At 43.3% G+C, this 15,849-nt stretch overlaps 1 protein-coding gene across 7 annotated transcripts; it reads right to left on the bottom strand.

Annotated features, from left to right (window-relative positions):
* Nucleotides 1-967: 967 nt before the first annotated feature.
* YPEL5 (yippee like 5) lies at nucleotides 968-13,131 on the bottom strand. 7 transcript variants are annotated; one of them, XM_085575808.1, is made up of 6 exons: nucleotides 13,050-13,131; nucleotides 9,838-9,971; nucleotides 9,667-9,731; nucleotides 9,351-9,505; nucleotides 4,643-4,815; nucleotides 968-3,129 (listed from the first exon to the last, which is right to left on the bottom strand). In XM_085575808.1, exons 5-6 carry the CDS (start codon nucleotides 4,781-4,783, stop codon nucleotides 2,905-2,907), a joined length of 366 nt encoding a protein of 121 aa, XP_085431934.1. In that variant the 5' UTR covers nucleotides 4,784-4,815; nucleotides 9,351-9,505; nucleotides 9,667-9,731; nucleotides 9,838-9,971; nucleotides 13,050-13,131; the 3' UTR covers nucleotides 968-2,904. The 7 variants fall into 7 exon arrangements, with proteins under 7 accessions (XP_085431934.1, XP_085431933.1, XP_085431937.1 ...); XM_085575807.1 differs by having other exon boundaries at nucleotides 9,667-9,727; XM_085575811.1 differs by lacking the exon at nucleotides 9,351-9,505.
* Nucleotides 13,132-15,849: the final 2,718 nt, after the last annotated feature.

The raw sequence follows: 15,849 nt of genomic DNA, 5'->3' as shown, positions 1-15,849 counted from the left end.
CCAGATGACAGGCAAAAGATCACTGCAGTGGCACATTTTCCTGTGCAAGCCCTCATCTGAGAATCCCTGGCTACTGCACTACTACTAAATTGCAGTTAACACCAAATAGCAATGTCTCCTCCGTCTCCAGATGTGCTGCAAGCAATGGCCTTGTTCCCCACAGATAAGTTATCTGTGTTCACACACCAAATGTCTCAAGGAGGAGCAGCCAAAATATAGGAGGCTAAACTCTCCCAGAGTCATCAAAAGTGATACAGAAAGGAACGGCATGTAAGTTAAAACAACCAGCCCAAGTCTACTGTTTTAAAGATGCATAGAACTTGCTTAAGCCTCATGGGATTTTGAAGAATTCACTTCATGTGTGTTTTTCAAATCAAAGGCTTTGTGAAAAGTAATTTTTAGCATCTCACACCAACATTCTACCAAAATGGTCTTAATGTAAATTAGAATAAGAGTCCCAGTCTCCATCACACCAACAGAATGATTCTTTCATCTCAGATCTTCAGCTTTAGAAGTTGACCAGCTGCTGGCAGGTTTCTGCCTAACATTTGAACACAAAGGAAAAAGTCACAGGAGTCTGGATACATAATACCCAATTCATTAATTCCCAAGCCATTTCAGAAGCCAAAACCTCAAGTTCCTTGAAGAAGGTGGATTTTTGCTTAGCTTGCTGTCTTTTCAAAGTCATGGAAAGACATTTGGCACCCAGAATTCCATAAAACGAGACATTTCTTGTTTTCTCTTTAACAGGAGTAAATTGAAGGCTTTTAAGTGTCAAAGTGGTATGCATGAAGCTCTACTTGGCACCTTCCAGAATCAACAGAACTCTTTTACCACCAATACAGAAAGGGATGCTCATCAACAGCTTGTCACTGTGCTGCAGAAACTTAACACAAGGAATGAAAGATGGGTTAGGCGATTTTGGCTGACAGACTCCGTGACAATAACTCTAAAAGAACAGCAAAGATCAGTTCAGGACAAAACATACTTTATTGTACTGTAATGTCAGAGGTACAAGAAAAGTACTGCAGAGAACCATGCTAATGGTGCTTCCAGGGTCTGTGAAGGACAGAAGTACAAGATAATGGGGTACTACTGTACTCAGTGCAAAAACTGATTAATTTGAGGCACAAGTACACTATTGTTTAAGCAGCTTGATTCAAGCACAGCTCTGGTATGTGATCTACTCTGTTTTCTTTCTATGTGACATTTCTAGAACAAAGCTACCTTTACATGAAAGAGGCAGTAGATTCAAGTCAGGGGTGTCCAACTTGCCACTTGGCAACCAAAAAAAAAATTAAGAAAAATACTCTGCATAGTCACCCTCCACATCTTGGTTTCAGATATGGAGCTGTGGCTAGAGAAGAAAAGTTACTCTGAAAGGTCAGAACCCAGACCCATTTAGCTGGGTGGGGTTCTCCCCTTTTCCTGCGTCTGTGGGTAACTTAATTCACATTGACCACAATTTATCCAATAAGGAAAAAAACCAGAACCAACTCATATCTTGGATAAGAAATAATACATATCTAACATTCAAATAAATTTCAGCCCTTGAGATCCTAGCTTATGGCTTAAGACACAATGAAATTTTTTGGGCACCCTTGAGTTAAGTTAATGAAGAGCATTTTTGCTAAAAAAGGCAAGCAAGATCACTGTTTTAAACAGAGCTGACCTCTACAAGAACAAAGCAGGAATCCAAGTCACTAGTTACTGCTAGGCTGACATGTACTGCTGCCCAGAAAGATAAAAACATAACATCACAATGAAAACGTTCAACAAAGTTGAAAGATAAAGGTTTCAACACCAGAAGCAGCATTTGAAAACAAGCTGTTTAAGTTAATCTTTTCAAGAGATGCAGATTGCATAACTCTACGCATGAACAAACATGCTGGCAATCTTCTCCTTTTACACAACAGCTGTGTTTAACATAGGAGGTTCTGGGTTTAAAGAAAGCCACTTGAAGAATTAAGATTTGCAATTCCCTGTCTAACTTAATGAGATTAGTAGAGAAACGAAAAAAAATTACTACTGAAATAGTAGTTTCTCAGTGGATCCCTATCATTACAAACACAGCTGGATTTGTAAGCAATGCAGGACTAAACAGACAGCTATTACTTTATATTATTACTATGCTCATAAGTTACATCTGTTAAAGTTAAAAAAAAGCCAAGCAATTTCACCCTATTTCAAGGATAGTTTCCAATCAACACCAGTTTACATGGTGAATGGGACTTCACGAATAAACAAGGAATGGTGACATCTTTGGGTCAAGAATGACAAGAAATAATGGGCTCTGTGCTACCAATCAACCTCAACAAGAATATGGCACATGGGCCAGCCCAAGCTGTACCAACACTGAACCTTTAGCACTCAGCACAAATTCGGATCTCTTCACTTTAGCTACCAAACCAGGTGAAAAGGCTGGGTCAAAAACCCAAAAAACCAAAAACCTAACTAAAAACTTAAGCCAAAAGTTGGAATATACTTTTAAAAAACATCATAGTTTTAAAATAATTTGATGCTGCCATCAGTTTGTGCAAACTAAAAAGGAAAAACCTCACTGAATTTCTCTCCAACAAAAGACAAATCTTGCAATTATTTTCCTTTTAGCCCACTGTACCTTAAGATACAATCTCAGAAAATCTAACAGATGTAAATGAAAGAGAGAAGTTACAGCATCTGCACAACATTCTTTCTACAAACAGCTGCTGGAGGGAAAGTAAAATATAAAAGGAATAAAGAAAGTAAAGTTCCATCTGAAATATTCTCACAATCTCTCCCATTTTGTAGTCCATGAATCCGACTCTGATGCTAAGGTGACAGTGTATGTAAGCAGATTTTTTTGTTGATTTTATTACATTGGAGTTTCAATTGAAGAGAACCTGAGAAGAGACTAGAGCCTCTTCAGGAATTGTCGGATGGAACGTGCTCCTCGAAGCCTTCGCTCTCCCGGACCAAGGCTCTTTCCAGGATAACGCGGCCTTCCTTGTAGCGCTGGCTGTCTTCAGTGGCAAACTCATAGATCCAGCCCAGTTTGCTGTTGCAGTTCTTGCAGCTCACGTCCCGCACCATGTGGCGGCCGGTGAGCATGACCCGATCCTGAACTTCACTGTACTGCAGATTGACCACCTGGGACAAACACACAGTGCACAGGGAACACAGAGGATTAGTCTGCCAAGGGGAAACCTGCTAAAGCACTAGTGGCTTAGAAGGGAAGAGCCCATGGCACCGCACACAAACTGAAAATGCAGTGTAAAAAATCTCCTTCCTGAGAGGGTAACACATTTAAAGATGTGCTTCACAACAATGTAAAACCCTACATTTTAAATGAGAGACATGGATTACTATCACAAAATATGCTGTGTTCAACTCTGGGCGAGACTCTCCCAGTGAACAGCTTGTAAATTTGTATTAATCCAGTTGTAATGTATGCAAACCCATTTCTAGCAGCTGATGTAATCACCAAGTCCCAGAACTCAGAAACAAAATATTAAAAGAGATACTTCCTTAAAAATCTTGTGGTGCTTTTGAAATAATTACCTAAGAAAAAGCCAGGGTCAGTGGCTGAGAACGTAGACACAAAACATGCACCTTTTTGTGTGCTATATCAGCATTTTAAATATACTTTTAACTTCTTTTGCAGCATCACCACAAAATCGGGATGTTTACTTCATTGAAAAACTGCTGATATGCAGATTCTAAAAGATGGGACAATACTAATTTCTCAGCTTTGCACCTGACCAGTTCAAATGTACAGCTTCTGACTGCAGAAATGCAAAAACTCAAAGTGTACTTAAACCCCGCTATTTAACATTAAAACAATTTGAACTCCAGGATCCAGAGTTTATTGGATGAGGAAGAAATCTCTCACTACTGATAAGATTTGGGAGAAGTCCCAGAGCAAAACATAGTTAAGACACTACTGATGTCTCAATCAACTCTGCCCATGGCCAAACGGCTTGTAAGAAAAAGCAAAACTAAAATACACCAAGCATTATATGACCAGGAACTCTACAAGAAAGCAAAGGACAATTATAATTTTTTTCAGTTAATCTAATGGACAAGTCTTTATGCAAGGTTAATAAATAATTCTACAGTTCACTAAAAAATTATAACTTCTGTATTTTGATCTATTGAATCGGATCAATTGAAAACTCTTAAATGAAACCAGAGTATTATTGCCTGTAAAAAAGATTGTGATAGACTGGCAACTTAAGTTGCCAGACTACGATTAAATTAAATGCGTTTCAGAAATTAAACAAAATATTATCTAGACTTTTTTTTAACTGCATAAAAGGGAAAAAACCTTTGGAACCCTTTGACAGACACCAGATACTCTCAGAGTGAATTTGAGGTACATATTACAGAAGTCTCTGAAGTTAAAACTCCATAAATTTTGGCCTGGTGCCTCTATATACCCAGTTTTCTTTATAGTCTTTCAGTATTTCAGACAAAAATAATTTAGCTAAGTTTCCCATCAACAGTAAATGTCAAATTTTACTTCAAAGACAAAAATTTTTTAAAAAATTAAAACAGAAATTACACAACACTTTAGCAAAGAAGTTTTTTTGATCTTATGACAGATTCATATCCCACAAACTAATTTTTCAAAAGTAAATAGCAGTTCTTCCAGCTTACCAACCTTGTTAAAAAGAAAGGCTCTTCCTGTGGCCCCTGTGAAGCGAGTGGAGATGAGCTCGGAGCGGTTGGTCAGGATTGTGTCGCAGTTTGCACAGGAGAACAGGCGAGTGCCACCAATATGATCCAAAAAAATTCTTCCCATTTTTAGAACTTATGGAAGTTTATACTCAATACCTGAAAGCAAAAAAACACATCATATTAAAAAAGCATTAGAGCAAAAAAATTGAAACTCCGAACATCCCATATATGTGGCAGAGTATTCTTCAAACCAATTCAGCTAATGATGGCTCAAAGTTGTTCCTCTGTTGGTGAATTGCTGAACTTACAGTCTGCCTCTCATCAAGACAAGTTATTTCCCAAAGTGACCATTTTACCAATAAGATGACTTAAATACAAACTAATTACATTAAATGGGAAAAAAAAAACTGAAACCTTTAAAATACAGTTCAGGCTTTTGCAGACCCCCTACTAGCCCCTGCAGTTCCTAAACTCAGAAACTGACACTTCCTTTAACACAATACTGAAATTCTATTTCAGTACATTCCCAACAACTCACTCATCTTAGTCAGCACTAAGAAATGAAACACTGAGAATTACACTGAGTCACCAAGACAATTATAGCTTAATTTTCCCAAGTCACCCCCACTTTTTATAATACATATTTATTATGTCATTTCCCCATTGCACAATTTATGACACATGATCACACAACACCACCACTCAGAATGTTGGTATAGCACCCTCGTTGCTGTATTTGACTTGACACTTCTTTATTTCATATACACACCAACACAGGAAAGGTTTGGATGCTATTTCACATAATAAACAATACACCCAGTCTTTACACCAGACAGTTTTACATACAAATGTTTAAAGTTGTCTAATCCAAATACAAAATACTGTGCCATTTATCCAAGGTATTTCCAAAGCCTCATGACTAAAATACCTCAGCAACTCCAATGAGAAAAAAAAACAGTTTAAAAACTTTACAGCAGATGACTTGCACTGCCTGATAAATCAGCCTCTTCACTGCTTAGGAGAATTAAAATGCCTCACCAACTTCACACTAACTAACATAAATTACTCAAAGTTAACTAGTGAGTAGGCACAGAACGTATAGTCAGCAACTTAAATCACAAAGGATAATATAACATGACAAAGGAATTGAATTATGATGTTATTTCCCTTTCAACTGCAGAAGTTTTAAGACTAAACTTCTATAGTTAAACAAGTTAAATGTACCTCCATTTATGCTTCAGTTGTGGAATCAGAAAAGTGCATTGTCTCTGCTTTTGTCACGCAGAGCAATGGAAAGTAAATCTGAAACACTGCAATATTAGAATTGTGTGGGTTTTACTTTTCAGAGCAGGCGACTGTGCCGTTCATAGAGACGTCAACCAAATTTCGTGCTCATCTAATTGAATACTCTAAGTAAAACACTGTTAAGAAGCACAAATACCTAATTTAAACTCATTTCAAGTTTTAGGGGATCAGTTTCTTAAAGCCTACTCTTGACATGCACAAAACAAAAGGACTAAAACTTGCACCTGCAAACACGGAGCTTAACACACCATTTTTACATCTAAAAATCAGAAATCACTGACATAATGATTTTTTTTCCAATTGCTTTATTTCACACTTTGTTTTCTTACAATGTGAGGCAACAAAAAAGGTTCCTAATATTGAACAGAAATATTTTAGCTCAGGTTCCTTACATTCAGATTTTTCAAATCACTATTAATCTTCTGCATCCCATCTGAAGGATACATAAAAATTAAAAGCAATGTCACGACTCTTCCTTTTAAAGGTGATATAATACCCATTTTTCTTTTTCAAAGGATAAATAAAACAGGTCTGAGTGTTAGAGGTGCGATTCCACTCAAAATACAGAAAGCATTTTCACTTAAGATTTCTCTGAGCTTTATACCTTTCTAATATGCCTTTATCTTTCCCAGCAACCAAAGGAAAAAAAAAAAAAAAGAATAGTGACAGAATGAAGGAAAATCAAGAGACAATAAGTGTGAATAAACAAGTACCAGTAAAAGTCTCCAGCCAGAAGAAACCACAAATACAAGCAACTAAGGCAATGGTAAAATATATGCCCATAAGGCACTTGGCCTAGGCCCATGTGGCATTCTTCCTAATTTTGGATAATGTTATATTTGTGCTGATTGTATTGTGGATTCAAAACCATTAACTGATTGTAAGTTACAGTAAATGTGGAATCAGCATCCAAAGGGGTATTTATTTCAGAGTAAACACAATGCCCACCCTGTCAGTACTTTTAGAAGGTAACATAAATCCAAACCCGCCCCTATCTCACCAAGAGCAACACAAACACAGAGCTTGTTGTCCAGAACAGATCCTTTACACAGACTGACCCTGCACAGCCTGACATTTTGAAAAATGCACCTAAACGCTTCAAATGCAAGTGCATCACCTGCCTAAAATCATAATTCATGTCAGTGCCCTCAGAAAAGCAGTAGTCCAGAGACGTTAACAATGGAAATTAAATACTTCAGAAGGGAGCACAATTCTAGTGCAATTCTAACATGCAAGTTAGAAGTCACAGCAACATTCAAATGTATTTCTTCTGGATACGGCATTACGGCATGGACTGAAGTCTTGAGTCCCAAAGATCTCAAAAGTTAAAATAAATGAATAAATAAATATATTCAAAGACGTAAAGCTGAAAAATCTACCTACTAATACAAGGCCTAAAATCCTCACATATTTATGTCACCTTAAAGAGCTGAAAGTAACCTAAAGTTACAGCAGAATCTAATAAACCAACCGGTACCAGAACACATTTTTCAGAACACAGTGCATAAGGAAATCTATATTCTTGAAATAATACACATTCAAAAAATTTAGAAAATTAAATTATACAGTCAGCACTGTAACAGTCAAAACAATGTAGATTTTTTTTACATTTTCTTAAGAAACTACTAAAATACTGTAAGGTTACCAGTGTCTAACTTTTTCAAAGTAACCTCTACACTTAACTACCACCTGGTAGACTTCAGTCAACATACATAGCAGGCTACAGCTACCTCTGACCTCAGGTTTGATTGTTGAATTTAATGAATTTGTGAGGGCCCAGCTCAAGCACTATAAAACTACTCACCTTACATTAGTCTTTATGTTACTGCTCACAGCAGTATAAAGTAGGGAAAAATTACAAAACGACTGCTAACAATGCAGACTTAAAATGCCACACTTTATAATGGATTTTCTAAAATACCTAACATGGAAATTCTGCTTTTTTTCCTCTCCTGTAAAATAGAGAAACTGATTTCAATTTGGAATAATTTCACGGTTTCTGCTTCCTTTTTCTTCCCCCAAGCTAAAAACATAGCATTCACTTATAAGACCAAGCAGAAGGTACTTGCTATGGATAAAGACTCTTCTCTCCTTATGTAAGGATGCTGAATCCTGTAGGGTATACTTAGTGCACACAGGAAAAAAACAGAAGCACAACAGAACAAGGGGAAAGCAATTTTCCATTGCTCTCAGGCTCCTGTCCCTTACAAACAGAAGTGTTGTGTACAAAGTCAGCCAAGTTAACTCTGCAGGCTTTTTTCCCTATAGTTTCACTACCAATGGGAAAGGTGCGGGCGTCTATTTATGTTCACACATGCATAAATGATCTGAAAAAGCCACTTATAGGCTTTTGATAGGCAGTGGGAGGGCTCTCTCAAATGAGGAGAAGCCAAAGAATTGTGAAACACAAAAGCATTTCTAAAGCTTAAGATCTTCCAAACAGGGGAAGGAAAATATAGTAAGTGCACTTGGCCATTCGTCCACTACTCACACTAGAAAACACAAAAAATAACTTCCACTGGTCCAGAGAACCAGTCAGGTTCCCTAATACTACTTACAGCTCCAGAAAGTGACACTACCCCACCAATTCCTTCATGCTACCAGCAGTATTTTCAGAAGTAGTGGACCAGGATCTTGGTTATTCATAAAACTAAATGCTGAGGAAAAAACAGATGTTTTTTTGGCCTATGATTTCACTTTTAAAATCAGCTAAGCATTCTTTCCTGGGTATGTATCAGTGAAGAAGTTCTAGTGCTCTTGCTTTCATGCAAATTACCAAACACAAGTGATTAGATTAATTGAATGGCTGCAATGTAAGAAAGGTAGATTTATTTACTTTCCTTAATTGGATATTAAATATCTATTGCTTGTCCAATCTCCCCAGGTCCAAGAGAGGAGTACTTCATGAACTGAGAGATGATGACACTTCCATTACTCAGTAACCAGGCCACCTTCCTGAGAGGACCTTTAGGAGAGCAATCAATGACAACTCATATTACCTAGCAGGTCAGGCTTGCTGACACTGCATGATTTTGACAGTACATTATTCTGACAGCATAAACCTTGATACCACTTCACCATCTCTGTGAAAGGCTTCCTCCCTGCATGCTTCTCCCAGTGAGTACACGGACAGACACAAAACACAGGCACTGAGTGCTATAATATGTATGCCCAGAGCAGTAGCTCCCAAACTCCCCAAACACATTCAGTGTTGATTTCAGCAATACTGAGCAACAACCATATCAAAGGGCTGATATTCAATAGGTTAAATACCACCTGAAGCACCACTTGGTTGGATTTGTATTACCTTATCTGCCTACCTGCACCATCAATAAAGAATGAAAAAGTAACACAAAGAATTATTTATTAACATCTTTAAAACTAACAGTCAGTGTTTTCTTGTCCTGGAATGCATCTCTTGAAGACACAGGACCGTCAACACTTGGGAGAGCCAGCAAGCACTTTCTCTATACACACTGGACTTGGATATTTCACAGGAGGAGCCTCAGCGTTGCTTCAGCACCATCTACTGCGTTCACATCTACAATAGAGAACAGCTGCTAGTTAAAGGACAAAGAACTTTGACCGCCTCTCTTGCACTATTTTACCAACTAAAAACATTTTCCTTTGTGAGCAAATAAGGATTCTCTACCCTCTGAGAAAGGGTCTAAGCATACCAAAACATTCTCAAGATGTACTTACCCTAAAACCAGGCTGAAACTTCATCATGGCACCTCAGGAACTGGGCTTCAGCTTCCTCTTCCTATCTCAGGGATGGACAAAAGAGAAGAGAGAATTCTTAGCACACCTGCACAAGACAAAACGTTAAAGAATCATAAAGGAAAAAATAAAAAAATACAACTTAGTCCTTACCTTCCCAGGTTTCCCTGCTCACAGGTGGGGGCACATCCAAAAATACACACGTGGTCAGTCTCTTAGGAGGTCGGAGATCCAAACTCCACCATCAACTTCTGTGACTGTCCGAGTAAACAAGGCCTGGCCTCTGCCTACATGCAGAATTGATACCACCACATGTAGGCAAATGTGGAGAGAAACTGAACTGGACCAGCATACTGTGATCTTTAGAACCATCTAACTATTGTAGCAAACTGTGAAGGGAACTTAATACAGTCCAATGAGAGAAGAGGCTTTGGCAAAGCCCAGATGCAGGGCACAGCGCCCACCAACAACAAGCTGCTTTGCAGGATGAAAACACCCTTGTGCAAGTTGCAGTAGTGTAATTTTGTATTGCAGGTTGCAGTAGATCATTTCCTATTGCAAGCTGCAATTTTTCCCGGGTAAGGCAAGAACTGGGACACTGCCATTTAAATTTGTTTATGTCATATTGGTGCACTCAAACACTAATCTAGCATACTTTGTTTCACATTTACAGAGAACAGAGGCACACAGATGGGTGCTTGTTTCTCATACAGCCGTCCTATCTCAGCATCTCCCACAGAGTAACTTAAACACTCACAATGCTCCTGCTAGATAACATATAAAAGTATTAGTTTACAAATGGTATCAGACTCGGATTAATTTTCTTTTCCACCACTACACAGAATCCAAAACCAGCTAGAACTGCTTCCCTGCTTCCTTTTCCCTTCATTTTCTTCCTTTCCCCTTCCTAATTACTCCACTGTTTTTAAGAAAGCTGTATTTCCTTATTTTGTAATACATTTAATCTTATACTACTTAAGCAGTTGAGACAACTTTTGTCTATGAATCCATTCTGCAACTTTCAGAAAGCTAAACTACACATCTTCTGTTTTCATTAAGTGCTGAAATGATACAAAACTTCATCCAAAGACATCACTGATTTCATGAGTCATTAAAAATGAAATCCCATAAACAGCCTTTTAAGAAATGGTGTAAAGACAACCATCATCCAAACCAGCGACATCCAGCTGGCAGAAAGGGTGCTAATACACTAAGTGCACATCACCAAGAGATTTTTCTATTAACTAGAAAGGTCCTAAAGGTAGGTAAAGGCTCCAAAGTTAGAGATCACCTTGCTAACAAAAATCCACTGTGTACAGGCATTTCGTCTTCACATTTAACAAGTAATTTTTAATTTAAATCTTGCTTAAGGGAATTACGTATTTCAGTGAGAGCTGAGCAACCAAGATTGCAACAGAGGTCAAATGTTGGTAAACAAACATGAACCAATGACCTGACTTGGACAACATCCCTTCAAGCCTGTGATGATTACTATGTTAAATTCAGATATATAAATATGTGTTCAGCGCTCAGTGTGTAACAAGTAAAAAATACAGCCTGTTCTTGTCATCTTCTCTGCTGGGCTTTGAGATGCAGTTTCATTTGTCCTTACACACTTGGCAGCCACATTTGAAACTCACTCGTCATTATTAAAATCTATATACAAACAGTAAGTCCTGCATCTCTAAGTAATTCTGTAACTATGGAAGTGAAAGTAGCAGATGACAGAAGCCTCCACACAGTATTTTTAAAGACTACTTTAGAAGAAGTGAGCAGCACTTAAAAACTGACAGTTTTGTTTGTCACACATGCGATTTGAATTCAGCCATCCAGAAAGAGGCTCAATATAAAAATACATATAGGATTTTATATATAGCAGTTACATACGGTCACGTGAGGGAATATTTACAACTGGGGAGCAAGTTCCCTTCCTTTCAGTCATAAACATTAGTTAAGATAATGGTTCATCCAGAGCCATTAGTTGCTGACATCAAGAGCTGTTCTGTGATACCACTTTAGAAAGAGCCCTGCCCTGTTTCGCTCTCATAAGACCATGTGTACTTGCTTTGTTATTCCCTCAATCTAACCCTAAACCCGTGTTTATTGTTTAAAGAAACCAAGGACAAATAATTTATTAAATTCTACGGCCATATCAGTCCACAGCAGGGCCTTTATTATTAAACAAACACGCTGGATTAATCTAATCTACATCTGCTTGCATAGTACAGCTGAGGGCTGTGCAGAGAGCAACAAATGAAGCAGACAGAAGACGGTCTTCACATTCATTTTTGCTTTGACTTAGAACCTTTCCCAAAGCGCAAAAGCGCCGGCAGAGTATTTCAGCTCCCTGGGAATCCATACTTCCGCGGGGAAAACCCCAGCCTAAGCGCTAGCAGGCAAACGAGCCAGCCGCGAGCACGTCCACAAAGCACACAAGCACCACGGCCGGGCCGGTGACAGCTCCCGCGGGAGGCGCCGGTCCGGCGGGGGCGCGGGGCCGCTCCGCCGGCCGGCGCTCAGCAAGCGGCACCTCCGCCCGCGGAGAAGGGCGATGTGTCAGGCGGCGCCGCCACCCCCAGCGCCACGGGGCAGGGCGGCCCAACCCCCGCGGAACCTCCGCAGCGGGAACCGCGGGCGGCGCTGCGGGGGCGCCGGTGCCGAGCCCGGCGCCGGTGCCGAGCCCGGCGCCGGTGCCGCGCACACACAAAGCCGCGCGCGCGCGGGGGCGGGGCCCGGCCCGGCCCGGCCCGCGTGCCGTCACGGGGGCGCGCGCAGCCAACCGGGGCCGGCCCGGCTCGTCCCGTGCCCCCGCCCCCCCGCCGCCGGGCGCTGCCGGGAGCGCAGGAGCCCTGACAACAAACAGCAGGAAACAGCTGACGGGGAGGCAACGCCGCCGCCTGCGCCGCACCGAGGGGCCGTGCCCGGGGCCCACCGCCGACCCCCGTCCCCGAGCCGCCCCCGCTCCCGGGCACGGCCCCGCGCCCACCCGCCCGGGGCTCCGCACAAGAACCGGCCCGAAAAGTTGCCCGGTGCCGGGCCGGGGGAGGAAGTTGTGTCGGCGGCGACGGGGAGGGGGTGCTCGGTGCCGGCCCCCGCCGGGAAGGCTGGGCGGCGCTGGGAGACGCTGACGGAGAAGGGGACGCGGTGGGGGAAGGCCGGTGCTTCGTGGCGGCGCCGGTAACGCACCGGGTCAGGCAGGGCCGACCGCTGCCCCCCTCCGCGCCCGTCGCCGGAGCGGAGCGGCTCGCCCGGGGCTCCGCCGCGGCCCGACAGACAGCGCCGCGGCGCGGCGGCCGCCACCTCCCTCCCCTGCCGCCCCGGGCTCCCCGGGTAGCGCGGGGCGAGCGCGGCCCCCGCCCGGTTACCTGGCTGCGGGAGCGGCGCTGGCGGCGGCTCCGTGCCCGGTGTCGGCCCCGGCGCTCCGGCTCGGCCGCGCGGCTCCGCCCCGCCGCGGCCCCGCCCCGCCGGTCAATCAGGCGGCGAGGCCCCGCCCCGCCCCCGCGCTGCCGCCGAGGCTCCGCCCCGCCCCGGGTCGCCTCACGGCCGCGCCCGGCGGGGCACGCCGGGTCACGGAATCGCGGAATCGCGGAAGGGCAGAATTGTAGAGTTGCAGAATGACAGAATCATCGAGGTTGGAAGAGACTTTTAATGTCATCTAGTCTGATCGCCCACCTGGCACTACCACTGTAACCCCTAAATCGCTACACTACACCACCCAGCGCCATGTCCAGAAGCCTCCTGAACACCTTCAGGGATAGTGACCTATTCCAATGCCTCACCACCCTAACAATGACAATTTTTTCTGTCCAATCCGTATCTCTGCTATCTCAGTTTAAGGCCATTTCCTCTGGTCCTGTCACTGCAGACAGGTCAGAGAAGCCCGGCCCCCACCTCCCTACAGCATCCCCTCAGGTAACTCCAGCTCCCTCAGCCATTGCTCACAAGATGCGTTTTCTACACCCTTCACGAGCCTTGTTGCCCTTTGCTGGCCACACTTAGGCACCTCAATGTCCCTTCTAAAATGAGAGGCTCGGAACTGAGCACAGTACTGCCACCAGTGCTGAGGACAGGGCCAGGGCAGTGCTCGGTGCTGCAGCCCAGCTGTTGGGGGGGCTGGAGGCAGGGCCAGAGCTGGAGATGGAGCCAGGTCTGGAGCCAGTGCCAGAGCCAAAGCTGGAGCCTTATGGCAGTGCTCAGCCCTTCCCCACCTGCCAAGTTCCATTTCCCAGGCACCTGTCAGCCACTGCCCTGAGCCTGGTGCCTTCCACTCTCCCTCTACCAGCCTCCCAGACCCCCCTGCCTCCCTCACAGCCTGGCAGAAATTCCCACTCCTAGGGGAGATGAATGCCAGTGCCACCCAACACCTCCCTACGCTCCAAGAGCACATTGCATAGGCCTGGATGGGAGGAAGGGGAGTCCTGTCTCCAGGCGCCTGCATTCTTAGGGATTTGGCCTGCCCTGGCTGTGAACTTCACTACTCTATGGGGCCTGTGAGGGCTGGAGGTGTAGAAAGGCACAGAAATGGCTTTTGGTGACATTTCCCCCTCAGTGAAGCTGTGACTTATGCTGTTTGCAGACTTTCAGGGCATTCACATTGAAATCTTGGTGGGATACCTTAAACACTGCCCACTGTAGAGATAAAAGATCAGAGGAGAATAAGGCAAAATGTGGCAGTTCTTGGCCATTGTTTGCAAGAGCTGTCAGTTCCCTGCCAGTTTTAAGTGCTCACACACTGCCTTCTTGGCAAATAATGGTGTTGGACAAAATAGAATGAAAAAAAATCCTTTTGAATTGTTGGTTATAAAAAAGAGATGCAAAAAGGCATTCTTTCCTTCTATGGGGCAAGCCATGCCATTTTGAGGATGTGTGTTCTGGAGAAAGTATTTTCACTCCTGGGTCTATCCATGTGGGATCACCAGAGGAACTGCAGTAATGGCAGGAAGGAATGAGTCAGCAGGGTTCTTTTGTAATTTCACACAGAGGCAGAGGGACATCTCTGTGAATGTACAGCACACAGCACCTGCTTACACACCCAGCTGTTCTTCAGCCTGTGTCTTTCTTTTGCATGGATTCTTTCATAAAAAGAAATGACGAGGCAGAAGAGAACACAACAGCCTGTGTGAGGGTAGATAGCTAGTGACAGGTCAACATCAATGTGCTAAGAGCTGCTGTTTGCTTTGGACAGGCCTCCAGAAAATCAGATCTCTTCTGTATGGTCAGCTCTGGCCTGATCCTGAGCAGAGCTGAGCACTGACATTTCTCACTGGCCTCTCATCAGCCTCTCTTTAGATCCTGGAAGGGGAGTGAAAGGTTTTAGAGCAGTCCATCAGACAGCAATCACTTAGTTAATGGCACAGGGACAGCAGAAGTACTGAGAATATTAGAAGGAAGCCATAAAGCTGTGCCTGGGGTCCCATTTACCACCAGCAAATGGAGGAAATAACTGATCCAACATGCCCTCTTTGTTAACAGGCTGACCTGATCTGCTGCTGTTCCTTGCTGGGCTTGCACGAGCTGTGTCCCTGGTGGATCTGCTTCATCTCGTCATAGGAGCTATACAAAGGTCCATGTCTTACTCATCTCTGCACAGCTCCCATGGAGATCACCATAAACAAAGCCAAAACAGCAGAAAGAGAGTCAAACAGTGGTGCTTTAGTCAGCACTGGGTCTTATCTGTGGCCCTGTGAGCTCCCTGCTCAGCTCTGCTGCTGAGGCACCCGCACATCCCAGGGCAAGCTGGTTCTTCCTGCCTCGTTTTCCCTCTGGAGAAAGAAGGGGCAGAGCAATGCTCCCTGCTTTACTGGGGGGTTGCAGGCTTGCTTAAGTACCCTTCTCCAGTCTGGGCATATGTAGGGGTTGTATGTCTGAATATTTCAATCATCACAATAAATATTACCACGAAAACAAAGCAAAGCCCAAACCTATGAACAGAATTAATTTCTCAATAATAACAAGGGTAGCTGTACCAATCAGAGAGAAACCAAATTGACCATGAGACAAGCAGAGAATGGATTAGCCTGTACTTGACAGATGGTGCCAGGGACTGATGTTTTTATTTCCCTCACAGAGGAGCTTAGAGGAAGGGGGGGTAGGGGAGGGTGAGGTAGGGCACGTTTAATAGAACAAAGCAGCAGGCTGTAGCAGCTCTGCTGAAAAACGCTAAAA

The sequence above is a fragment of the Lonchura striata genome, chromosome 3, assembly GCF_050655825.1.
Source record: "Lonchura striata isolate lonStrDom1 chromosome 3, ASM5065582v1, whole genome shotgun sequence".
Lineage (NCBI taxonomy): Eukaryota > Metazoa > Chordata > Aves > Passeriformes > Estrildidae > Lonchura > Lonchura striata.
This window is presented reverse-complemented; position numbering and strand designations above follow the sequence as displayed.